The sequence below is a fragment of the Gopherus flavomarginatus genome, chromosome 2 (genome assembly GCF_025201925.1).
Source record: "Gopherus flavomarginatus isolate rGopFla2 chromosome 2, rGopFla2.mat.asm, whole genome shotgun sequence".
NCBI classification, from domain to species: domain Eukaryota; kingdom Metazoa; phylum Chordata; order Testudines; family Testudinidae; genus Gopherus; species Gopherus flavomarginatus.
This window is the reverse complement of record NC_066618.1, coordinates 112,128,354-112,154,261: the sequence shown is the minus strand read 5'-3', so window position 1 is coordinate 112,154,261 and position 25,908 is coordinate 112,128,354. Positions and strand designations below refer to the sequence as shown.

The following is a 25,908-nucleotide window of genomic DNA, read 5'->3' as shown; positions in this document are numbered from 1 at the left end:
AAGTAAAAGTAATCAGAATCCTTATAAATAATGCTCCAAAACCAGATTTCCTTTCCCCTTGTTTTCTGCTGTGCCCCTTTACTCCACACTCCTCCCCCCATTTCCACATCATATATTGTCAGTAATGGTTTATAGCTAATTTACAGGGGTTGAGACCTTGGCTTTTTATTTTTTTCGTGATGTGTCTGGAAAATCTGTACTACCACAATAATATTGACAGCAGCACAAATAAGTATAATTTGACACATGAAACTTACATTTTAAATTTATCTCTGCTTCACAGACTCAGGGTTTGTCTACATGATATGATCATGTGCACCAGTGGGGTGTGAATTCTAAAGTGCATGAATATCTCGCACATTAACTTGCCTGTGTAGACCTGGCTGATGCGCACTATAAGTTCCCTAATGGGCATTATAACATAGACGGTTATAATGCGCACTAGGGTACTGTTACTGCACGCCAACAGGGTTTACATAGGCCAGTTAGTGAGTAGCATTTTGGTGCGCTTCAGAATTCACACCCCGTTGTGCATCACTGCACCATGTAGACAAGCCCTTAAAGAGGAGTTTGCCATTTCTTTTATAACAAATGGAATTTGTGACTGTGCACTTCCCTAGAATTTTTGTCACTAGGGGCTGCAGGTGAACACATCTTGTTTCAGGGTGGGATGGGGAGGCCTATGGACTGACTGCTCATTCCAATAGTTTGTTGTCTAGGCAGACGTGCAGAATGTACATTAAAGCATTTATTCTACATCCAAAGTCCAAACTATAATTTATGCACAGCAAAAATATTCAGAGCTCTATAACAGTGAAGAGAGCCAGTAGAAGACACACAGCTCTGGAGAAAGGAATTACAGAGCATGGTTAAGAACTCTTTGGTTTCCAGCATTATTTTTATGCACCATAATTAAGAGCTCCAACTCACTAGAGAGTCACTCCAAGTTACTGAAACTGACTGGTCATAGACATGGGTCTAGCAGGAGTGAAAGGACTAAATGGATTGTTATGGAAAACAAATGAGATAAGAAAGAGGAAAATAATGTCAGGGTCACCCTGTCACGAATATGGGGAAAAGCATGATCTACATTTCAGAGCTAAACTTCTCTCTTCCATTATCTGGGACAATTAAGTGAATTGAGAATGTCACACATACAATTGTTCCTTCATCCCTGAATCCCTCACTTGAGGAGTTCTTCAAGGCTCACTCCTCTCCCCTATATTATTTAACTTCTATACAAAGCCATTGGAAGAATGTGAGGAAATGTTGCATGATACTCATCTCCATATCGCCTTTGCATCAGATATAAATTAGCACCATCTCCCAACTTTATCAATGCTTCGGTGAAATCTGCACTGCATGGAGAGGTCTGGGCTCACACTGAACCTAGGAAAACTAAGAAGATGCTGGTAGGAACAGGGAAGTGCTTCAAATAACATTCCCATTATCCAGACCACCTGCCTTACATTACTGAATCAGTCCTAACGTGGAGGTCCTTTGGGAGTTCTCAGAGCTATTAGATTCCCAACAGTCATGACAACAATAACAAAAAAGCACATCCAACTGTGAACTGCCAGAATATTTCAACCCTAGTTATCAGAAACGGTCACAATAATCCTCACACTTGTGACTTCAAGGCTTGAGTATCTAAAATGAAACTACACTCCCCCCCCCCCCCCCCGCAAAAAGCTGCAACTGACACAAAATACAGCATTATGTCTGCTTGATATTTACACAGTTGCCATGCACTGTTCACCCCAGTGCTCTGCTCTTTGCACTGGCTCCCTGCTGAATAGATAGTCCAGTTTAAAGTATTTGTCCTGTTATATTCAAGGCCCTCCATGAGACTGGCTCTAGCTACCTATGAGGTTATCTCTGCACCTGTGACTCTGAACTCCACAACCAGCTACATTCCACTGAAGCAGTGTAACTGTCGACCTCTAGAGGGAGGCACATGAGCACGGGAGGCAGAACTTTCAGAGAAGCTGGACCTAGAATGTGGAACTCACTCCCACAAGAAATAAGACCACACCATTTCCCGAACTTAATGCAAACCTTATTTCTTCAAATTAGCTTTTCCTCCAAAAAATGTCACGATAGATGCATGCACACACACAAACAAGAAAAACGTTCTAAACTTAGCAAGCTATTTTTTCTTACACAATGGCAAGACTGAAGTAAAGACAGAGAGATCAATTGTTATGTCCATTTGTAAATACTTGGTAGACACTCAGACATGTAATAACGGCCATATTCATCCACAAAAAATGGCTAGAATAAACAAAATTCAGTTATGTCTATATAGATCTTTAAAAGTCAATACAGTTACTATTCCACATATAGAACTGGCTAACTGAAAAAAATTTGAAGGGAGAAAAATATGTGGCTTTACCTTAGACTGAACACAAAAACAGAAGATGGTGAATTCCCATTTCCACTTTACTTACAGGCCTACAACTTCACTATGCAAACCAGTGTAAAGGGAATGCCAAATACAGATGTAATAATGAATCGGTCTTTAGGGAAATTATATACAAAGTACTTAATTAGGAGTCAGAATACTGTGGAGGAAAAAGCCTATTATGAGAAAATGTGAAAGAGAACCAAGGATGTTGCTGTAGGTGAGAATCATCATTATGTATCTTAAGAGATGCCATGTTCTGAATTCATTGGAGACTCAATTCAAGGACATCACTAGATGCTATATGATCCTAAGTGATGTACAAAATTAATCTAAGCTCTTCGAGGCAGGGACCGTCTTCTATCCTATGACTGTATGATGCCTGGCACCATGGAGCCCCAACCCTTAGTTGAGGACTTTAAGAGCTACCAGAGCTCAAATAAATAATAATAGTAACATTCATTCAGTACTTGGACACATGTAGAAGTATCTGACCAAAAAGGGTCTTGTAGGGTTCTGTAGGATTTTGCTAAACTACCTTAGGTCTCAGCTATAACAAAGAAAGATAACTTGGATTTAGACATCCCAATGCCTGGACCTTTTAACTTAAGCAGTTAGACAGGAGAAAGCAGCTCCAAAGACAGGCAGACTTTGAAGGGTAATGAAATTACATTTTTAAATCTGTAAATCTAATGAAAAGCTCCCCTGTGGAGAGAATCAGGCTCTCAGCAATGAGATTCAACAGATAAGCCTTCTAGGCAAGCACTGAAAATGCCACTTCATGAGGTATTGTGCGTCTACTGGAACACTCAAACTTACCAAGTAGAAGTGCGTCTACTCTGAATTTACATGGCAATTTCCCACGCATTATGGCCTTGCGCATGCCCATATTGTAGCAGACTTAGAAGGTTTGCTGCTGAGTAGAAGAACATGATTTGTTTCTAACATGCCTCGGGATTGGGAGAGCTTGAGATCCCTTGTGAAGATTATGTGCTTTTCAGTGTTAAAGTTTCTAATTACAAATAACCTAGAGCCAGACCTGGCTCTTGTGTGAGTGTGCTGTGGGGACATGGAGCTCAAGGAGGTCTCTCTAATCTTAGTCTGCCCCGTTACGAGTCAGGTGGAATTTAAGGCCTTGCATTTGTGGAATAGCAAGGACGGCCTCTTTAAACAGCACCAGGGGTGAGCAGAGGTAGAAAGGAGGGGACATCACAGTCCTGTCACATTTTCCCCTGGCCCCCCTGTATTGTCCCTTGGAGAGGGCTGAAACAGGGGAAATCTAACTGCACTCTATAAAGGGGTGCAGTAGAATATGCACTTTCCCTGTGAACTGGAGGGTAGGTGAATATCCTTGTAACATGCTATAAAGCAGATGATTCTAGGCCTTTTTCACTTCCAGAGATTGCATTTGGTGGGGGTCTCCTACCAGCTTGGGGCAGGAAAACAATCCATTAGTAGAAGTGACTTGGAGAGAGAGTTTTTTCCTTCCATGTTTTACACTCAATGCAACATTACACTACTCAAACTAGGTCTTTATTCTTCCCTTTTCACTGAACTCTGTGGCATGTCACTAACTTGACTAGACATAATATCTTGGCTTGTAAAACTCTTGGCCTGCTGCAGCCCACATTAAACTGAGTTATGGAATGCATTCTGGAGGCAATGACAATAAAAATAAAGCTTTCTAATGACCTTTTGTGCTCTTTAAGCAATCTTTAAAACATTGGCTAAAGAAACATAAAAACATAAAACAGGAAGAAAATTACTTTTACTCTTGTCACAAGAAAGTCCTGCTGAGATCTCATAACCCAGAAACCAAATGTTGTTTTTAGGGGGTCGGAGGGGACGATATTCTTTACCAATTAGGAAATCTAGAACTTAATTTGATATTCTGGCAGAACGTAGCATGCCTGTGATGAACTTGGTGAATTCATCTGAGCACACTGGGTCAAACAACTAAAAAGAGAAGCAGCCCTCACAGAATTGGGAACATTTAAAATACAAGAAGAATCCCCAAAGCACAGCCTTTTCTCAGCACATAAGTAATCTAAACAGGTTGTTTTTTAAAGGGAGGCTAGCCTCCTTGATTTCACTAGAAGTGAGGAGCAGTAAAAAAAGCAAGGTTGGCATCACATATGTTAAGAGTTTCAATGGCTTTTGGCATGTAGGAGTACACCATTTCCATGCAAGCACCATCTGAATTGCAACAGTATCCCTTTACATAAATACAAGCACTTTGTCCATGTTGGGGGTGCGTGTATCATGGAAATGGTGTAATTCCCAACAAGTGTCCTAGAAAACAATGAAAATGAGTAAAACTCCTATGTTGTTATGTTCAGGGCCAGTTCCAGCTTTTTTGCCGCCCCAAGTGGCGAGAGAAAAAAAAAAAGAAAAAAAGAAAACGATTGAGCTACTGCCGAAATGCCGCTGAGGAAGGCAGGGAGTAAAGGACCCGCCGCTGAATTGCAGCAGAAGACTGAAGTGGGCTGATTGAGCTGCCACCAAAGTGCCGCCACTGCCGACCCGGACATGCCGCCCCTTTCGATTGGCTGCCCGAAGCACCTGCTTCCTTTGCTGGTTCCTGGAGCCGGCCCTGGTTATGTTTACACTGCAGCTGGGAGCAAGCCGCCCAGGCAAGGCAAACAGACTCATGCAAGTGGGGCTCAAACTAGTGCAGTAAAAATAGCAGCAGTATGGATGCTGCAGCTGAGGCTGCAGATCAGACTCTGAAGCCCACCCAACCCCCACAGTACAAGAAGGATGTGGAAAAATTGGAAAGAGTCCCGCAGAGGGCAATGGAAATGACTAGGGGGCTGGAGCACATGACTTATGAGGAGAGGCTGAGGGAACTGGGATTGTTTAGTCTGCAGAAGAGAAGAATGAGGGGGGATTTGATAGCTGCTTTCAACTACCTAAAAGGGGGTTCCAAAGAGGATGGATCTAGACTGTTCTCAGTGGTACCTGATGACAGAACAAGGAGCAATGGTCTCAAGTTGCAGTGGGGGAGGTTTAGGTTGGATATTAGGAAAAACTTTTTCACTCAGAGAGTGGTGAAGCACTGGAAGGGGTTACCTAGGGAGGTGGTGAAATCTCCTTCCTTAGAGGTTTTTAAGGTCAGGCTTGACAAAGCCCTGGCTGGGATGATTTAGTTGGGAATTGGTCCTGCTTTGAGCAGGGGGTTGGACTAGATGACCTCCTGAGGTCCCTTCCAACCCTGATATTCTATGATTCTATGAAAGTCTGTTGGCCAAATTCAATGACGAAGTAAATGATGATGATAGTTTGTCAGAAAACAAGTTTAAGATGCTGTAAATTACCTACAGGGGAAGCAGGGAGGTTAGTAGGAAAAGCAGCCTATTGGAGGATACGAGACTAAGCAGTCTCATGATCCTATTTTATCTTATGTACTTTAGTTGCATTTCATGCTAAATACTCCCCTCCCTACTCCCCCCGCCCATTCACTCACACCTATTTTCTAATCAACTTCTTTTTCTTCCTCTTATGCCATGATCTGGGGTCGGGTCATCATGCAAGTAAGTGTCATCTTCATTTATCTGAGGTCAGTCTTCTTAACATGTTCTTTGATGCAATCCATCCATCACTTCCTTGGCTTTCCTCAGGATCTCTTTTCTAGCACCTTCTCCTTCCATTTTATCTTCACCAGGTCCTTTTTGTTCACCCTCTTTATATGTCCCAACCAGCTAAGTCACATTTCTTCAATTTAACAGCCAACATTATGGTTTTTGACTTCCATCCTAATCTTGCATTACACAATCTCTCTTTTTCTGTGACTTTTTATTGTGTGTTTTTAGCTGTGACAGTCTGAGTACCTTTCCTAGACTTGAAGAGCTCTGTGTAAGCCTGAAAGCTTGTCTCTGTCACCAACAGAAGGCGCTCTCACCAACAGAATAGCAATAAAAGATATTACCTTATCCACTTTGACTCTCTTTTTATTGGAGAAAAACATCCCATCTCAAACACCTGTAGGTGTTGAACATGCCATCTCTTTACTCCCCAAGCTTCTGCACTATACAGCATTGCGGGGCACATCATTGTTCCAGACAGGTGGGATTTCAATCTCAGTGGCATATGCTTGTCATACACAATCCTGCAGATGTTATTCCACACTCTTCCAGCTCCCCACACCCCAGTCTTGAGTGTATCTCATGTTAAAGCTCACCATCTTCCATAACCCAGCCACCAATGTACTTGAACTGGTTGGTCTGGTTTAGTCATACTCTGTTAATCTCCATCTCCAGTTTCCATGTGGCATCTCTTCTGACCAACATGAACTCAGTCATGTTCGTTTTAGTCTCATGCCATTTTAGCTAGTCATACCACTGGATTACTATTTCCTTTAGGTCTTCTTTTGAGGACACCCTTATTACTATATTGTCTAAATATAGAAGTTAGACCAGTAAAAGATATTACCCCACTCACCTTGTCTCTCTAATATCCTGGGACCAACATGTTCATAACAACAATGCACATAGCAGGTTCTCACTTTTTCGAACTGGGATCTTCCTGCTAATGTAGTCTATCAAATATGATAAACAGCAGGAGACTGAGGGCTGGCCCTCCGGCAATCTGACTTACACTTCAAAGGGGTTTATCTTCTACAACATGTTCAGATCAGTGTTTAAATGATCTAGATAATCCCTTTCCAATCAATGTACACCCAATATATTACACACACTGCCATTTAAGTCCACTCTGATTTTGCCCCCATCAGTCAAGCTATGGCAGTTTGGTTACATGAAAGCTCAGTTCAGAAACTCTTTTTCTTCCTCATCGCCTTCCACTGGTTTCTTACATGATGTATTTTTCATGTCAATATCTTATAGTCTGCATTAAGCTAAACTTGCATTAAGCGAGGCATATGTCATTGTTGAGCATGAGCAGGGCTAAATTGCCAAGTGGTGGTGGTGTGTACGGAAATTTTTCTTTATGGGATTTGTGAGGGAATTCCTGGATCTCATCCAGTACCACTTTGAAAATGTGCAGACAACTGAAATATGCAGCATTTTCAGTCAGGACCAGCAGTGTCAGAAGTTGTCCCAACCAAATTTAATAAATAGTGCCAGTCTCTCCTAACAAAGAATTCAACTACTCAGCCATCTCCATTGTAAGACTAGATATTAAATGACATAAAAGGGAAACCAAAAGTAAAAGAGGATAAAATTTGTCTTTATAAAAGAAAGTTGTGTTTGAGCTTTAAGTGGGTTACGTTCTAGAGAACAACAATAGGTACGTTATTCTGAAGAATTTGGATAAAGGAAAGGATTTTTTTGTTTCTACTTAATATTTAACCTATTGTTTTAATTACTAACTAAAAATGGCTTGTATCTCTGGGTATGTTTGTAGGTGTCAGCATCTTCCTCACTAATTAAAATGATCTATATAGTGCCCATCGTGACCCAGACTGTTGTATAGATATGGAAGAATAATACAGCTTTGAAAAGCTTAGAATCTATGGTCCTGAGGCAGGAAAGCATCCCTGTTCAGGACAGCACATGCGTAAATGCTAATCTGAATTGGAGCCCATGCCATAAATATTATCATTGGGGAACTGGGAGTACTGAATGTAATACTCACAGTAGTAAGCACTACACTTGGTAATATGTATGTGCAAGATTAGACTGTAAATAGCCACTGTATATACAGGAAAACCAGGTAGGGGATTGAAGGTAGAAAAAGCAAGGGGGTTTAGCAGAGGTGTTAGGCACACACCTTGTAAATTCCATTTTTAAAGCAATTTATTATTTAGTAATAGATGTGTTTTACTGAGGCAACTTTACTAAGACTTGTAGACTTAGAACTGTGTGTTCAAAAAGGACTAGGAGAAGAGGGGCTATTATCTTTGAGCATATACATTCTATGGAATTGGAATGTAAATTTAATAATTTCTCAACTGGAGTCTTTGTTGAGGAATAAAGAAGATTAAAAAGCAGATCAATAAACCAACATGATAGATTCGAAACAATTGAGATCAAAATGTTTTTTTGTGCATATGCTGATTATTCAGGGTAACTCTGCTTTGAGAAATTCTGATCCAATTACTGGTGGGGTTCCTCCCCTTTGTGCTGTGGGCAAGGTTCCCTCTCCCCTTTGTGCTGCCCTGCTTTGAGCCAAAGCAAAATGCAAGGTAACTGCTGTGGCAGCTTGTTTTGCATCTCTTAACAGAGCCATCCCTCCAGATGCAATCTCAATATTATGAATGTAGTTGGAATTCCTGCCCTCACAAATGATCATGTGAGATTTCTTCAGGGCATTACAGGGCTCCTTTTGGCAACTGTGGCTATCACCTTGCTCTTCAGTAAAGCCATGCATGATTGCACTTTTATTATTGTACTCTAAACTTCCTTATTATTTCTGGTTCTTAACTGAAGCCCTTTCCTCAAGGACAGTTTGATCTTGAAAGCCAACAACACACTGCTTCTGATTTCTTGACTCAGATGCTGGAAGGAAGACATCTCCTATAAGGAAGGAAGAATGATGTAAATACAGGCATACAGCTGACCTGGTGTAAACCTGAAGTCTTTATTAAGATGGATTGAAACCAAAGTAAACAAAGTGCATGTTTAAGGTCAGCAGTGCAAACAGACCATACATTATTTTTCAAGTACCCAGAGCGATATCCATACTCACTATGCCAGGAATAAAAAGGAAAAAAAAAACCTTTAAACCCTTAAAATATACTAAAGAGGAAACAAAGGGTAATGTGAGTGAAATGACTTTTCTGCCTAGCCAATTGAAAACAAAATAAATAACTGACAACAATGAATCAACCATTTCTATCCCTTGGAAGAGATAAACTATAGATGTCAAAATCAACTTTTGTTGTGATTTACTTACACGGTATTAATTTCCACGATTCTGTAGCGAGAAATGACACTTACTTACTTATGACCTGGAACCATAAATAGATCATCTTCCCAACACTCCTCTATGGAGCTATAATTCCATATGAATTATCCAAATCCTATCACTTAACATTTGCTATGCATCCTTATCTTGCCAAATCCTAGCTTCCTCGTAGCATCTTCAGCTTGTTCTTGCAATATAACCAATCAGTATCACTCAATCAAGAAATATAGGACACTTCAGCTCTGATGGTCTTTATTTAGCAACACCTGGGAAGTCTCAGTTCATCAGCTATTCTTTGATCCTTCCTATGTCTGCTTTCTGCCTCATTGGAGACTATGTATTACACATATAATCACAGGGACAAGTCAAAAAATTCAGTAATGTTTTGTTATAGTTACACTGTGGGATCCTGCTGGGAAGCAAGATGACTTCTCTGCTAAAACCCACTGTAAAAAAACCCACTACTACACCCTCAGCCTTCAGACTTGCTTTACCTGCCCAAAATTCTAGTTAAAATCACACAGCTCCTTTACTGGCTCCCCTCTCTGAGAATCTGCCTCATGCCCATGAATTCCAAGGGGATGGCAACACTGAAATTAAAAACCTATGGCTGTCCCATGCCATCCGACTGGGGCTAAGGGGCTGTTTATCTCCACTGTAGATGTCCAGGCTTGGGTTGGAGCCCTGGCTCTAGGACGCTGTGAGATGGGATGGTCCCAGGCTGGAGCCCGATGCCAAATGTCTACACTGGAATGAATCAGCTCCTTAGCCCCAGTTAGATGGCATGAGCCAGTCACGGATGTATAATTGCAGTGTAGACGTACCTTAAGGGATGGACCAGAAAAAGAGCTTGCAGTGGCCAGATAAGTCATCTACGACTAGCAGCGTAGCAGTGGAAGTGCCTGCATTGGCCACTTCTGCCCCCATGACCTTTGGCAACCTGTCTCTCCCACTGAGCAGCCTAAACTCCTGGTTGTCCAGGTCCCACTCCCAATCTTTCAGCACCTGGTCATGCTGGATGATAGCAACCAGAATGTGATGGGAGACCACTCATTTGGGCCGCTGCTATCTCCTTTGTGGCTGCTGTTTTCTTGGGACTGTAAGGGATTTGGGGACCACAAGACCTAGAGTTACTGATCCCTGAGTCACTTCAGGAGGAAGAACCTGAATGTGTATCCCTGACTCTACTTAGCCTGCTGTGCTCCTGGGTCTGTAACATACTATACATGGGCATATATTGTTCAATTCCTCCCTGTACTTCATCTTGCGGAGAGAAGAAACAAGCACAAATACCAGACAGTATTTCTAAGAATACTGACTTCTCAGATCCACAAAGTGTCTTCTCTTCAAACACTCTTTGCAGCTATTGTGTTAACCCACAGCTGTCAAGTTTTGAACAAACAGATGCCATGGCATCAATGCATACCAATATAGCATCTGATATAAAAGATGAGGACATGACAATTCAGACTGGAGTGACTAAACCTGAAATAGGTAGTTTAAAATATGACTGTTTATTGAGTCAAAAACAATGCTGTTTCACATAGAAAGCTTAAGGTTATGGAGAACAACATAAAAAAAGAAGCAATGAGTGCCAGGGAAGAAGCTCACCACACTGAAACGAAACTCTGGATGTAGGTTGTTCTAGAGTTCTGTCTGGAAAATAAATTTCAGCTACCTTTACAAGTAATACAGGTTTACTAGTCTTTTAAACTAGGCTTTCAGAAAACCGCTTGCTTTAGAGGGAAAAAATGCTTTCACTGAATTGTGTTGGACTATAATCATTTCATTTCCTAGGTCTTGGGACCAGGAGAATGTTCTGGAACAAAACATCAAATCCAAAAAAGCAAATGATGCATTCTGGGGAAAAGGACACGTTCCCTGACCTTGCCAAACAGAAGTGCAATATACATTTGATGTACTAAAACAGGTGGGCAAACTACGGCCCGTGGGCCCATCTGGCCTGTTGGACCATGCTGCCCGGTTCCTGAGCTCCCGGCTTGGGAGGCTAGTTCTCCCCTCCCCTGCAGCCTCACCTTGCCACGCTGCCAGCACTCTGGCCCGCTGCTTCTGCCAGGCAGCATGGCAGGCTCCAGCATGGTAAGGGGGTGGGGAGCAGTCAGGGGACAGGGAGCAGTTGGATAGGGCAGAGGTTTGGTGGGGCAGACAGGGGACAGGAAACAGGTGGGGTTAGATAGGCGTAGGAGTCCCAGGGGACCTGTCAGGAGTTGGGGCAGTCAGGGAGCAGGGGGTTGGATAGCGAGTGGGGCAGTTGTGGGGGCGGTCCTGGGAGGGGACAGTCAGGGGACAAGGAGCAGTGGGGCTTTGGATGGGTTGTGAGTTCTGAGGGGAGGGAGTCAGGGGGAGGGAAGTGCGAGGGGTAGGGGGTCAGGTTGTTTGGGGAGGCACAGCCTTCCCTACCCGACCCGCCATATAGTTTTGAAACCTGATGTGGCCCTTGGGCCAAAAAGTTTGCTCACCCCTGAACTAAAAGCAGAAGCTAATTGGCTGGTGTCAGTGCATTTATAGTCTATCCTGCGAAATTAGGAGTCATTTTAGAGGAAACAAACCATATATTTTTATTATAATGTATTTTTATTACTAGATTTTAAGAATAGAAGAGACTGGACATTTATGTGGATAAGAATATTCAGAGCAATCATAATAATTATGCTAAATTTTTTGGAAGGGATAATAAATCTCATGTTTAAAACTCTAAATCAATGTTCAACTATTAGAGATCAGGACGAGACCTAATATGTGGAGCAGATTACCCTATATCTGCATATTGTAGAGTTTGCACATCCTGAAGCATTTGGCACTGGCCATTGTCAGAGACAGGATACAATACTAAGAGGACCTCAGAAAAGCAATTCCAGAGTTCCTATACTCTAATCTGACCTGCTGCATATCACAGGGATATCACACCCAATAATTACTACAATGTTGTACAAATTGTTACAATGCCAATAACTTATGGGCAAACTAGAGCATTTTTTTGGGAAGATATCGAAAAACTACTACTTATTTGATAAAGAGTCTGTACCATCTACTGAATTCAATCTCCCATCTTCCAGAGTTTTAGCTATTTCATCATTTTTCATTCACTTAAACTTTTATTAGCTTGATGTTGACTCTGTGAAAGTATTAGGTTAAGTATGTTTTGCTACGACAAACAGCATTTGATAATGGATAACATCTATGAAATACTTACTCAATTGTAATTGTAATTAATTGCTGCTAAGCGTGCATTAAGTAACCTGATTGATTAGTTTGTCCTTCCTTCTTCTCAACTCCTTTCTGTTTTACTGAACCCAGCAGTTGTGGACTTAGTAATAAATTCTAAGCAAAATTGCTTGGGATTTTGGAGTTTATATAGTCTTTTTTATTGAAAGACATAAAAAGGCATAATCTCCATTAATTCCTGTTTTCAGTCAGGCCATAAATATCTGGACAACAGGCTCTTTTATAGCATTTTGGCACTTTCGTATCTGGTCCTGGCCAGAAAAAATAAGTGCACAGACATATGAAAATTAAACAAAGAAAAAAAAATAACTGAGGGGGTAAGCTGATGGAGCTCCCAGCCAGCTCCAAACAAAAATTATACACCTGAGGAGTCAAAAAGTCATCCCCCCTTCCAGTGTTTATTTGATTAGCAAATGTGTTATTCCAAAATAATACTGCATGAAATCTCAGCCTAAACTTCCTCTTCAGAGCCAGATCTTCATGGGATTCTTTCCTATATCCTAGATCCCTTTCCTAGCATGCTATTCCCACCTTGTTTACATTCATGGTGGAGTCTAACAAGACCGACCTGCGCTGGGATATTTCTGTAGTTAAGGCACTGAGATAGGACTCAGGAGATCTGAGTTCAATTCCCACTTCTTTCAGGGACTTCCTATATGTGCTTCAGCATGTCACTTAATGTCTCTGTGCTTCAGTTTCCTATCTGTAAAATGAGGATGAGAAGACTTCCTTAACTCACAAGGATGTTCTAAGGATAAACACATTAATGTTTCTGAGGTGCTCAAATACTACAGCGAGGAGGGTCACAGAATGAATGAGAATCTATCAGCATTAGTTAACCTGCAGGGCTTCAAAACCTGATAACAAAGTAGGGCAGCTCATTACACTTGGTTTTTAAAACATCAAAAGCAGTTTGGGTCCAGTGGTTTGATTCAAGCTGTAGGCTAAAATCTGAATCACTTTGATTTGATCCAAATCAGTTTCCCCTATCCCAAATCTATAATAGATTTTAATTTAAGTGAACAAAAAACAAACAACAAATGTTTTGATATGAACGTTAAATAAGCATCTAGTTGTGAAACTTCCTGCTTCTGCAGTCCTTGTTCATATTACGTAGAACTTGATATAACTACTCATGTGAATAAGTACCCCCCAGAATCAGGAGACATAAAAAAACTGGGCCCTAAATTAAGGAATATAATATAGACGTATGATACAGACAAAGATCCATGTTCAAAATGGCATTTGTTTGGTTTATTTTTTAAGATTTGTTTCTATGGTGGATTTTCACTAAAAGCCTTTTAGAAAAAGTCTGTTTTACAAGTCTCTGAATGGAATTGTCACTGTTGTTATTTGAACTGGGAAAAACTAAAATCACAAAAATGGGCTTAGCCAGTAACCTGCCCACCTTTGCCATCTCCATGCTAGATGAACATCAGCATATGCAGAATACGGCTGCTTACCTTCTCCTCAATATAAATATGTGAATCAGTGAGATCATGCTTATGACAGCATCTCTTTGACCACTGCATGGACTTTCAGTGAGCCAACAAATACACTTTAAGATATTAACACTGATAATGCCAATAACAATGTAATAATCCAAGATTAAGGCTCTAGCAGGTCCAAATTTCACCCTGTGTTCCACTAAGGTGGTGTTTCCCAAACTTGGGATACCACTTGTGCAGGGAAAGCCCCTGGTGGGCCGGGCCGGTTTGTTTACCTGCCCCATCTACAGGTCTGGCCGATCGCGGCTCCCACTGGCTGCGGTTTGCTGCTCCAGGCCAATGGGAACTGCTGGAAACGGTGCAGGCTGAGGGACGTACTGGCTGCCGCTTCCAGCAGCCCCCATTGGCCTGGAGCAGCAAACTGCAGCCAGTGGGAGCCGTGATCGGCTGAACCTGCAGACGTGGCAGGTAAACAAACCGGCACGGACTGCCAGAGGATTTCCCTACACAAGTGGCATCCCAAGTTTTGGAAACACTGCACTAAAGGATTTAAGATCAAGTGGATTTGACTTTTGCTGTCCTGTGGTTCAATTTGTATTTGGGCTGGGCAATTGTAGGGGTTTTCCATGAAACTTCTCTGAAGATGCCTGTCAGAGCTCATCCTTGGCTGCTCACAGAAGTCGCAAAAGCATTCCCAGTTCGGCTGGTTTAATCCATTGATATTTAGATCTTCATTTCCATATACTTTTATGCACATGTTGGAGTTGGTAGTTGTCTCTCTAGGTGTCAATACTGGGCAGCTGGGCCTGATACATGTTTATTAAGTTGCAGCTTGATTTTGATACACTTACTCATGTGGAGTGCTTTACTCCTTGAGTGGGATGCTTTGGATTCCTGAGGGGCGGGGGGAAGAAGGGGAGGGGTGAGGCCTCGGGCACAAGGGGAGGGCTTGGGGGTTAGCCTCCCCAGGCAGCTGGGTCACCGGCCACCCGTGCTTACGCTCCACACTGGAAGAAAAGCTCTGTGTGGCTCAAAAGCTTGTCTCGCTCACCAACAGAAGTTGGTCTAATAAAAGATATTACCTCATCCACCTTATCTCCCATCTTATGCTCGTCTTTCATCTAAATCCTTCTCTACCAAAATACCTCCATTCCTTCCTCTAGTTTTCTCAGATCTCCATGACCACTTCTCATTCTGTAACTTCTATTTTTTATTCCTTACAATCCAGTGCTTCAAAGTCTGCAATAACAGCTCTCTCCAAATTGCTAAAACTAACTCAGTTTTCCTCCTTAATAACTGGACTATGTTCATGGAATTTGGACTATCACATACAGCGATTCTTAAAACTTCATTTCCAATTTTCCGTCATATTCGCTGTTTGTTATGGTATCATTTCTGAAGTTCATCCCAACCTTAGGGGAGAACCAGATAATCATAACTATATTATTTTCTATTTTCCTGCTAGATTGGACAGCTCTAAATAACGTTATAAAAACCTTTCATGCAGAAAGCTGCTGTCAGTCTAAAACAATGGAAATAGCACATGTCCACCCCTCAGTTTTTATTTAATGCTTGTGAAACATGCTGAATTGAGAACCCTAGAGACAGGAGTCTTTATTTACATGCAGAACAGACACATCAGAGGAAGGAACAGTGCAAGCTTCCCATGGCAATGTGCCTCAACCCTGACTTTGGGGGACCATCTCTAGAGATGAGACAGGGCAATTCAGTTCTGTGGCTCATTAAATCCTTGGGCTTTCTGTTAAGACTTCCAATGAGAGTGTCAGACTGTGAGGCTGTTTTCTCATGTGTTCTCCAGTCCAATACATATGTCATATAGACCACAGAACAATCATCACCTGGTAATGACACTGAGTTGTCATTGGACTTGTGTATAAACGATTTTATCTTGCGAAACCTCTAATGTGCTGGAGGTACCTCAGAAACAGTCTCTCTTATCACATATTCACCTTCAGAACACAGTCTTCATACAGTTACAGTATATCCCAACAGAAGTCAGTTTTTCTTAGTTTACCTGCATTCATGTTCTCCATTTCAGCTCCTTCTCAACAAATTCCTTCTTATTTGTTTTTAATGGCCCTATAAGTCAGATCTGCACTTATCAATATCCCTTGATATCTTCAGAGGTTGTTGTCATAAACAGATAGTTAAGGGTTAATGTCTCTTTTACCTGTAAAGGGTTAACAAACAGTGAACCGGACACCTGACCAGAGAACCAATCAGGAAACAAGATACTTTCAAATCTCGGTGGAGGGAAGCCTTTGTGTTTTTGGTTTTTTTTTTGGTTCTCTCTGGGTCCTGAAAGGGATTAGACGTGCACCCAGGTTTCTTGCCAATCTCCCTGCTACAGTCTCTTATATATTCAGAATAGTGAGTATTAAGTAGAACAGGTGGTTATAGTCTTTTGATTGTTTTCTATATTTGCAAATGTGTAGTTTGCTGGAAGTATTTTAAATTGTATATTGCTGGGGGGAGGCTTCTTTCTAGTGTCTATAAGCTGAAAGACCCTGTAACTTTTACCATCTAAATTACAGAGACAACTTTTACTTTTTTTCTTTCTTTTTATTAAAAGTTTTGCTTTTTAAGACCTGTTTAATTTTTTTCTCCTTGTTGAGGCTCAAGGGAATTGAATCTGTACTTACCAGGGAATTGGTGAGAGAAGGAAGGAGAGAGAAGGGGGAAAAAAACCTGATTTCTCTGTGTTGTGATTCAAGGAGTTTGAAGCATGGGGATCTCCTAGTGTACCCACGGAGGGAAAGATCTGGGAGGAAGAACGGAAAAGGGTAGGGGGAATGGTTTATTCCCCTTTGTTGTAAGACTCAAGGAATTTGGGTCTTGGGGGTCCCCAGGGAAGGTTTTGGGGGAACCAGAGTGTATCAGGCACTCCAAGTCCTGATTGGTGGCAGCTTATCAGATCTAAGCAGGTATTTAAGCTTAGAGGAATTCATGCTGGTACCCCAACTTTTGGACTCTAAGGTTCAGATTGGAGAAATATACCATGACAGTTGTAGAGCAGATACAGGAGTTACCATTCATGTATCGGCGATGGACTCTTCACAGCCATATTCTTTCCCACAACTTATGGCTCCTTTGGTTGCTCTGAACTGACCTTTTCTTTTCATTAGAATCTAAATATTGATCTTTGAATACCGAATATGATCACACTACCCAATAATTTATCTCATTCCACTTCGTGGAAGACCTAATTCAAGAAATGTCAAAATATATTATTTTCCCAATAGATTCACCCAATGGCTGAGTAAGAACTTGCTTCTTTCATAACTCCATTTCTATTTCTCTTTTGATTCTAAATGACTGAGTTACTAATTTCTCATCTCTATTTTCTTTATCCTTTGACCTTGTCTTTGAAAGGTTTTTGGTAGAGTCACATGAAATGTTTGCAACACAGTCACATATAACTCATGGGTTTCCAATTTTCCTAGAAACACAAACTCCTCAGTCCAGGTTCACCAAAACTTTCCTAAGCTTTAAGTGAACCTGAGCATATTTATAGTTCTGCATTAAAACCCTGAGAAATGTATTATTTTACATGGCTGCAGTACAAATATGGTGCAAGCTGGTACTGTCAAGTTAGTTTCCCTTTGACATTTTAAGATAGATTGAACACCAAACACACACCCTCCTTGCTTTCACTGTGAGTGTATGTGTAGGGATGGGTCTTGCCAACCCTTATGAGTCAGAATGACCAACTATACTGTCTTTTGCTCTTTACACAACAAAGGAACCTAACTCTGCAGCACTAAACCACCTAAAGCTCTAGCTTCCAGTATATTCCTGCAAATCTGTGCCACTTTCATAGACTCTTGATCATTCAGTGGTCAGAGTAGCCTTTCCCATTCTTTTACCTTAAATTCTACATTAATATTGATGGGGTCCCTGCTTAATTCCTTGGGGAGAAAATGCGGGTGCCTTGTTATCTCCTCAGCTCAGCAATTTTCAAGCCAAACCGTTTTATTCATTCATTATCCAGGTATATCAACTACCACTGAAGTAGTACAGTTCCAGACATTCTTCTTTCTGAAGTGCCTTACGCTAAACTACCAAACTTTACATTTATTTTGAAACTTTCAGTCGACTTAAAAGGCAAGCCAAGACCTTGAAGACAAAACAAGTGAGAGAGCTGGAATCTATCAGGATAAATTACAATGGAAATCAGTCCCAGCCTAAACATTTACTGAGTCCTTAATCCCTGTTGATGTTTTCACTAAACATAAATGAAAACCAGCCCTATGGAAAATATATAGTATTTTCATTGTTATCCCTTTTGCTGCAGCAAGTGCTTCCCTGGAAGAAAGGTGACTGGCAAAGACATCGAACATATGGCTTTTTGGTGTGTGTGGGGAGAGGATTGCTAATAAAGGAAATAGTTTAGCATGGAGTAAGCCACAAAAATATGCAAACATACAGGGAATCTGTTTGATATGCATAAGTCACCTACAGCAATCAGCACACATGGAGAACACAAGTGCAAGTGGGGCAGCAGGTGGTGGCAGTGGATATGCTGTTGAGAGCTGTGGTGTACTCTGTGACAGAAAGTAAAAGAGACAATCCAGTGTCAGCTCACTTTCTTTGCTGGAAGGCTTGCTCATTTAACCAGAATGTCTATTTCATTTTTAATTTCTCTGAGGAAGTTGCCGCATGCAAAAATCCCTCTTTTGGCACTTTGGGAAGAGTGAATGTGCTTTTGGCATATGCTCGCTAATAAAAGCAAAGTGCTGTTTGTACAGAATGCTTTCGATCACTGACAAGGTTAACTTAGCTAGAACAATTCCACAAAAAGTATGCCTGTTGTGATCTTTCACTCACTGTTGTTGTCTCTTCTTTGTTCTAACTTCCCGGAAATGCTAAAAAATGGATGGAGAGGTGGTCACAAAGCCACAGACAGTGAATATGATTAAAATCTTAATTTCTACCCTTCTCTGGTATTCACCTTTTCCGTGATACTTGCAATATTCTCCATGCTTGGAATGGGGAATATCGCAAAGACTACCGCAACTTAAACTACTGCATTTAATAAACATCAAAGTCAAACTTCTCAAACTTGGGTGACTACAGCAGCTCTGTGCCACTGGAGGATTGCATTACAACAGGATTTCCTTTAATTCCCAACGTAAATTAAACCAGCTTTGTGGCTGCTTTGCAGACAAATTGCTCTACCATAAGTAGACAGATTTTACTTCCGAGTTTGCAAAAGGATATTGTACCAACAATAAAGAAAAGATGTTTAAAATGGTGAAATAATACATTTGACAGTGGCCTTTTATAGTTCAGAAACAATGCCATTTGTTTGTAGAATGAAGTCAGTTACAACAGGGCATATCTTGTATTCTGTATATACATATACAAATACATTTTTTTTTATTACTTCACAATGCCACACTGCAAGTTAATTTAGTTTCCATTTGAGTTGTTTAACTGATTGCAGTGCCCTGTTGATGTGTAATGTGATCACAGAAACATTAAGCTCTTTTACACATTGGACTCCTTTTCCTACTACAGACTTATTCAGTTCTGTAGTACATAGACACTCATTGTCTACAGTAGTAACTGTCCAGTAAAAAAATGGTTACTAACTTCTCTGTAACTGTTGTTCTTTGAGATGTGTTGCTCATGTCCATTCCCACGTAGGTGTGTGCATGCCGTATGCACCGTCACCAGAAGGTTTTTCCCTCAGTGGTATCCGTTGGGTCAACTCTGGTGCTCCCTGGAGTCATGCCTTTATGGCACTGTATATAGGAGCCTGCTGACCTACGGCCCCTCTGAGTTCCTTCTTGCCAGCAACTCCGACAGAGGGGTAGGAGGGCAGGTTTAGGAATGGACATGAGCAACACATCTCAAAGAACAACAGTTACGGAAAGGTTAGTAACCGTTTTTTCTTCTTTGAGTGCTTGTTTATGTCCATTCCCATGTAAGTCACTCCCAAGCAAATGTTGGAGGTGGGTTCAGAGTTCAACAACAAGCAGACTGTATGGAAAGAAGGAACTGAGGTGGTGCTGGGTCAGCAGGCTCCTATATAGAGCGCTATATAGAGCGCTGGAGCTGACCCGACAGATACCACTGAGGGAAAAACCTTCCAGCGACAGTGCATGTGATGCGCACACACCTACAGGGGAATGGACATGAGCATGTACTCGAAGAAGAATAGGTACGGGCTTGTATGCCCAATATCTGATTTAATCAAATATGCAGCAATATTATCTACATATTGGAAGCCAGGTTAAAGCTGGGAAGCTTTTCTTCACCTGATATTAATTCTGACTTCCATAGAGTATTTTTACCATTATGTTTTATGCTGTTTTGCCTGAGCAAAATATCTAATTCTAGACTTTCCAAATGCTAAGTGGATTTTAAATAATGCTAATAGCTTATCACCAAAAAGTTTAAATGTTAATTTTAAATTGAAACATTTCGGGACAGATCCTCAATGTATAGACTTCAGTGAAATCAATGGAGTTATGTTGATTTACACAAGTTAAGGAGCTGACCCTACATATTTACACACAAACATATAAACATACAGATGGGCATATGAAAAGAGATAGATAGATAGACAGCTTTCCTCTCCACAAGTTTATCAGCAGTACTCACATGACTTCCTGTTTGCTCGTGACCGCTTCCTCTCTCTAGGCACAGCTCTCTGACTTGGCACTTGGGTGGCTGATTTTACAATACGATCCATGATCTCATCAGCTGCATCATCTGTAGCATTAGGTGAATCATCACCAGCAGCATTCCATGAACTGATACGGCCTGGAATGAATTGGATTCTTAGAAAAAGAGTACCCCTCTGTCATAACTCTCCTACTCAAATCTGAACCTTAGAGTTCAGAACATGAGAAGCTAGCATGAGACCTCCAAAGCTTAATTACCAGCTGAGATCTGATATCGCTGCCACCAGCCAGAAGATTAGAGTGTCTGGCTCTCTCTGGTCTCCCCAAAACCTTCCCTGGGGGACCCCAAGACTCAGATTCCTTGAGTCTCACAACAAAGGGGAATAAACCATTTCCCTTCCCCCTCCTTCCCTCCAGGTGTTCCCTCCCTGGGTTCCTGGAGAGATATACAGATTCAAGCTCCGTGAATCTAAACAAAGGGATTCCACCCTCTTTACCTCCTCCCAGATTTCCCCGCCCTGGGGACCCTAGGATACTCCCTGCTTCAAGTCCTTGAAACACAAGTACCGAGAGATCTAATCTCTCTCCCTCCTCACCCAGAGAGTATGCAAAGTCAGGCTTAGTAAATCTAACACAAAGAGATTTCCCCCCCTCCCTTCGTTTCTTAGCCTTAACCAGTGAAAAACACTCAAACAGGTCTTAAAAAGAAAGCTTTATATAAAAAGAATGAAAAAGGACATAAAAGGGTCTCTGTATCAAGGTGACAATATACAGGGTCAATTGCTTAAAAGAAAAAATGAATAAACAGCCTTATCCAAAAAGAATACACTCCAGCAACTACACACATGTAAATACAAAAAAAACCCCAATATAAACCTATTGTCTTACTATCCTTGTACTTACAATTTGGAAACAGAAGATTAGAAAGCCTGGAGATTCCTGTGGTCACTCTCAGAGCCGAGAAAGAGAACAGACCAAGAACAAAGGACTCACACCCAAAACTTCCCTCCACCCAGATTTGAAAAAGTCTTGTTTCCTGATTGGTCCTCTGGTCAGGTGTTGTTTGTTACCCCTTTCCAGGTGAAAGAGACATTAACCCTTAGCTATCTGTTTATGACACCCTCACACATCATCTTTGTTTATAGTTGGATCATTGCAAAATGACAGCAGGCAGCTCAGTGACTGTTTTTTCAAAACTATCAGAGTAAAAACGTCTACCCATTACAGAAAATTTTAGATAATACTCCAGCTACTCTGCAGCACCAGCAGAGAGTGTGAGCTATAAGGGAGTTCTGCACTGGCTTTAAACTCATGGCTCTCCTCTAGACTATGCAGCTGGCAATAGTCTCCCAGAGACAGTCCACCAGCTGGGGACTGCAGGAATGCAGCATGCTTTCCTCCAGTGATTTCCCTACCCCCCTCCCACCCGAATTTCCCCAACATCCCCCCAGTTTTGTGAACTAGTTACATGCCAAACCTGGTGGCTGAACTTTGAGACTTTGTCCTCACTCACAACTATATCACATTTGGGGACAATATATACCTTCAAGTCTGTGGCACGGCTATGGGTACCCGCATGGCCCCTCAGTATGCCAAAATTTTTATGGCTGACTTAGAACAACGCTTCCTTAGCTCTCATCCCCTAACACCCCTACTCTACTTGCGCTACATTGATGACATCTTCATCATCTGGACCTATGCAAAAGAAGCCCTTGAGGAATTCCACCATGATTTCAACAATTTCCATCCTGCCATCAACCTCAGCCTAGATCAATCCACATAAGCGGTCCATTTCCTTGACACTACTGTGTTAAATAAGCGATGGTCACATAAACACCACCCTATACGGGAAACCTACTGACGGCTATACTTACCTATATGCCTCCAGCTTCCATCCAGGACACACCACACGATCCATTGTCTACAACCATGCTCTAAGATACAACCACATTTGCTCCAATCCCTCAGACAGAGACAAACACCTACAAGATCTCTATCAAGCATTCTTAAAACTACAATACCCGCCTGCTGAAGTGAAAAAACAGATTGACAGAGCCAGAAGAGTACCCAGAAGCCACCTTCTACAAGACAGGCCCAATATAGAAAATAACAGAACGCCACTAGCCGTTACCTTCAGCCCCCAACTAAAACCTCTCCAGCGCATCATCAAAGATCTACAACCTATCCTGAAAGATTATCCCTCACTCTATCAGATCTGTTCTTGCTTACAGAAAGCCCCCAAACCTGAAGCAAATACTCACCAGCAACCACACACCACAGAACAAAAACACTAACCCAGGAACCTATCCTTGCAACAAAGCCTGATGCCAACTCTGTCCACATATCTGTTCAAGTGACACCATAATAGGACCCATACATATCAGCCATGCCATCAGGGGCTCGTTCACCTGCACATCTACCAATGTGATCTATGCCACCATGTGCCAGAAATGCCCCTCTGCCATGTATATTGGCCAAACCAGACAGTCTCTACATAAAAGAATAAATGGACACAAATCTGACATCAGGAGTCATAACATTCAAAAACCAGTAGGAGAACACTTCAACCTCTCTGGCCATTCAGTAAGAGATTTAAAGATGGCAATTTTGCAACAGAAAAGCTTCAAAAACAGATTCCAACTAGAAACTGCTGAACTTCAATTAATATGCAAACTAGACACAATCAACTTAGGCTTCAATAGAGCCTGGGAATGGCTGAGACATTACACACATTGAATATATTTCCCCATGTTAAGTATCCTCACACCTTCTTGTCAAACTGTCTTAAATGAGCTATCTTGATTATCACTACAAAAGTTTTTTTTTCTCCTGCTGACAATAGCGCATCTTAATTAATTAGCCTCTTAGAGTTGGTTGGGCAACTCCTACCTTTTCATGTTTTCTGTATGTATATATATCTCATATATAAGTTCTATTCTATGCATCCAATGAAGTGGGCCCATGAAAGCTTATGCTCAAATACATTTGTTAATCTCTAAGGTGCCACAAGTACGCCTGTTTTTTTTGCGGATACAGACTAACATGGCTGCTACTCTGAAACACGCCAATTTAGTGACTGTTTGGAAATTTGAATTGAAATTGAAACATTAATACACACTTTAAAAGCATATACAATGTATGATAAAATACGTGTATCTGAAAGTATAATAGATTTGAAAAGTATGAACATAGACTAGCTTCCTTATACAGCTGTTGTTTTTTATGACAATGTCAGTGCATTTATTTTAGTGATGTTGGCCAACCTAATAATTTCAAATGATGATTTGTAAGCAAAGTCTAAATGAGCTCTCCCTGGCAGCTAATGATGAGCTGGGGGGGGGGGGGAAGGCTTCACGACTAGATTGTATTTACATTCACACCTAATCTACCTAGGTATCCAGCAAACAGAGCTCTGTTGCCCAAGTGATAGATTTTGGCTGGGGTTGGCTTACAAATCACTTGAATGCAGGGCTGGGGGAATGAAATGTTGTTGTTCTTATTATATGAGTAAAGGGCAGTTGAACTGTACTTAGCCTGTGCCGATTGAGGGCATCAAGAGAGAGGGTGGGGACCTGTCCCTCTCCACTGTTTAAAGACAGAGCTGATTAGGCTCCATAGATAGTTTTTTGTTCTGTTAAGTGAGCACTGCAGCTGAAATCACTGATAATCAGGTCTAAGTGCTTAGTCCTGCTGTAGGGATAGTGTTCCTGTGGGTACAGTGTTTTTGTGTAAGAGACAGCCTAGACTGCACTAGCAACGAGATTCCCTCACTGAGAGCACAGCTGAAATCACTGAGAGCTGAGTGGAACCTCAAGAGACCAATTCGCAAAGGCTACAGTGGTATGTGGCAGCAGAAGGTGACTGCTCAGGGCCATTGGCAACAGAGTGGTGGAGTGAACGGTGGCACAAAAGACAGCAATGGCCAGAGCAAACAGTGAGCAGCTGGAGGAACTAGCAAGATGCCTTCTTGCCCCCTGCTGGGAGGTGTACTCACATGAAAGCACCTCTGAACTCTGAGTCTCCACTGACCAAGGACAACACTAGTGAGTGGGGTGCGATGGATGGAAAAGTGAGGGACACGTTAAAGAAACATTTGTTTTTTGGACTATATTTTAGTGACTTTGCTCCAGAATCCTAGATTTGTGACTGGGAATAGAAACTTATATAAATATGTTTCCTAGTAGGCCAAGATTTTTAAAATGCATTATTTGCCAAGGTTTTTATCTCACATTGTTGCTATCTTGAGAGAACATTATGTTGGGGAGTTTCTGTACTAAACATTTTTATTATTATAATTAATTTTTACATAAGAATGGTCATACTGGGTCAGACCAATGGTCCATATAGCCCAGTATCCTGTCTTCGAACAGTGGTCAAGGCCAGGTGCTTCAGAGGGAATGAACAGAACAGGTAATCATCAAGTGATCCATCCCCTGCTGCCCATTCCCAGCTTCTGGCAAACAGGCAAGGGACACTCAGAGCATAGTGTTACATCCCACCCCATCCTGGCTAATAGCCACTGATGGATCTGTTCCCCAGGAATTTATCTAGATCTTTTTAAAATCCTGTTATAGTTTTGGTCTTCACAGAATCCCCTGGCAAAGAGTTCCACAGGTTGACTTTATGTTGTGTGAAGAAGTACTTCCTTTTTTTTTAAAAAAGCCTGCTGCCTATTAATTTCATTGGATGACTGCTAGTTCTTGTTATGTGAAGGATTAAATAACATTTCCTTACTCACTTTCTTCACACCAGTCAAGATTTGATAGACCTCTATCATATCCCCCCTTAGTCGTCTCTTTTCTAAGCTGAAAATTCCCAGCCATTTTAATTTCTCCTCCTGTTTCATACCCCTAATCATTTTAGTTGCCCATCTCTGTACCTTTTCCATTTCCAATATATCTTTTTTGGGATGGGGTGACCAGATCTGCACACAGTATTCAAGGTGTACACGTTCCATGCATTTATATAGAGGCAATATGATATTTTCTGTCTTATTATCTATCTCTTTCTTTAAAAAAGCAAAGGTTTCACAGTAGCAGCCATGTTAGTCTGTATCCGCAAAAAGAACAGGAGTACTTGTGGCACCTTAGAGACTAGCAAATTTATTTGAGCATAAGCTTTCATGGGCTACATCCAATGAAGTGGGCTGCAGCCCACGAAAGTTTATGCTCAAATAAATTTGTTAGTCTCTAAGGTGACAAATACTCCTGTTCTTTTTAAAAAAGCAAACAGAATGTTGGGAATCAGTGACTGCCACTGCACATTGAGTGGAGTTTACAGAGAACTATCC

At 41.4% G+C, this 25,908-nt stretch overlaps 1 protein-coding gene across 11 annotated transcripts in view; it reads right to left on the bottom strand.

Moving 5' to 3' along the window:
- Positions 1–25,908, bottom strand: part of FHOD3 (formin homology 2 domain containing 3) — a 657,808-nt gene that overhangs the window by 5,575 nt on the left and 626,325 nt on the right. For all 11 annotated transcript variants that reach the window (XM_050937644.1, XM_050937645.1, XM_050937647.1 and 8 more), the window contains one exon: positions 20,596–20,757. In XM_050937644.1, coding sequence (XP_050793601.1) covers positions 20,596–20,757 — 162 coding nt within the window. The remainder of the gene's footprint in view (positions 1–20,595; positions 20,758–25,908) is intronic.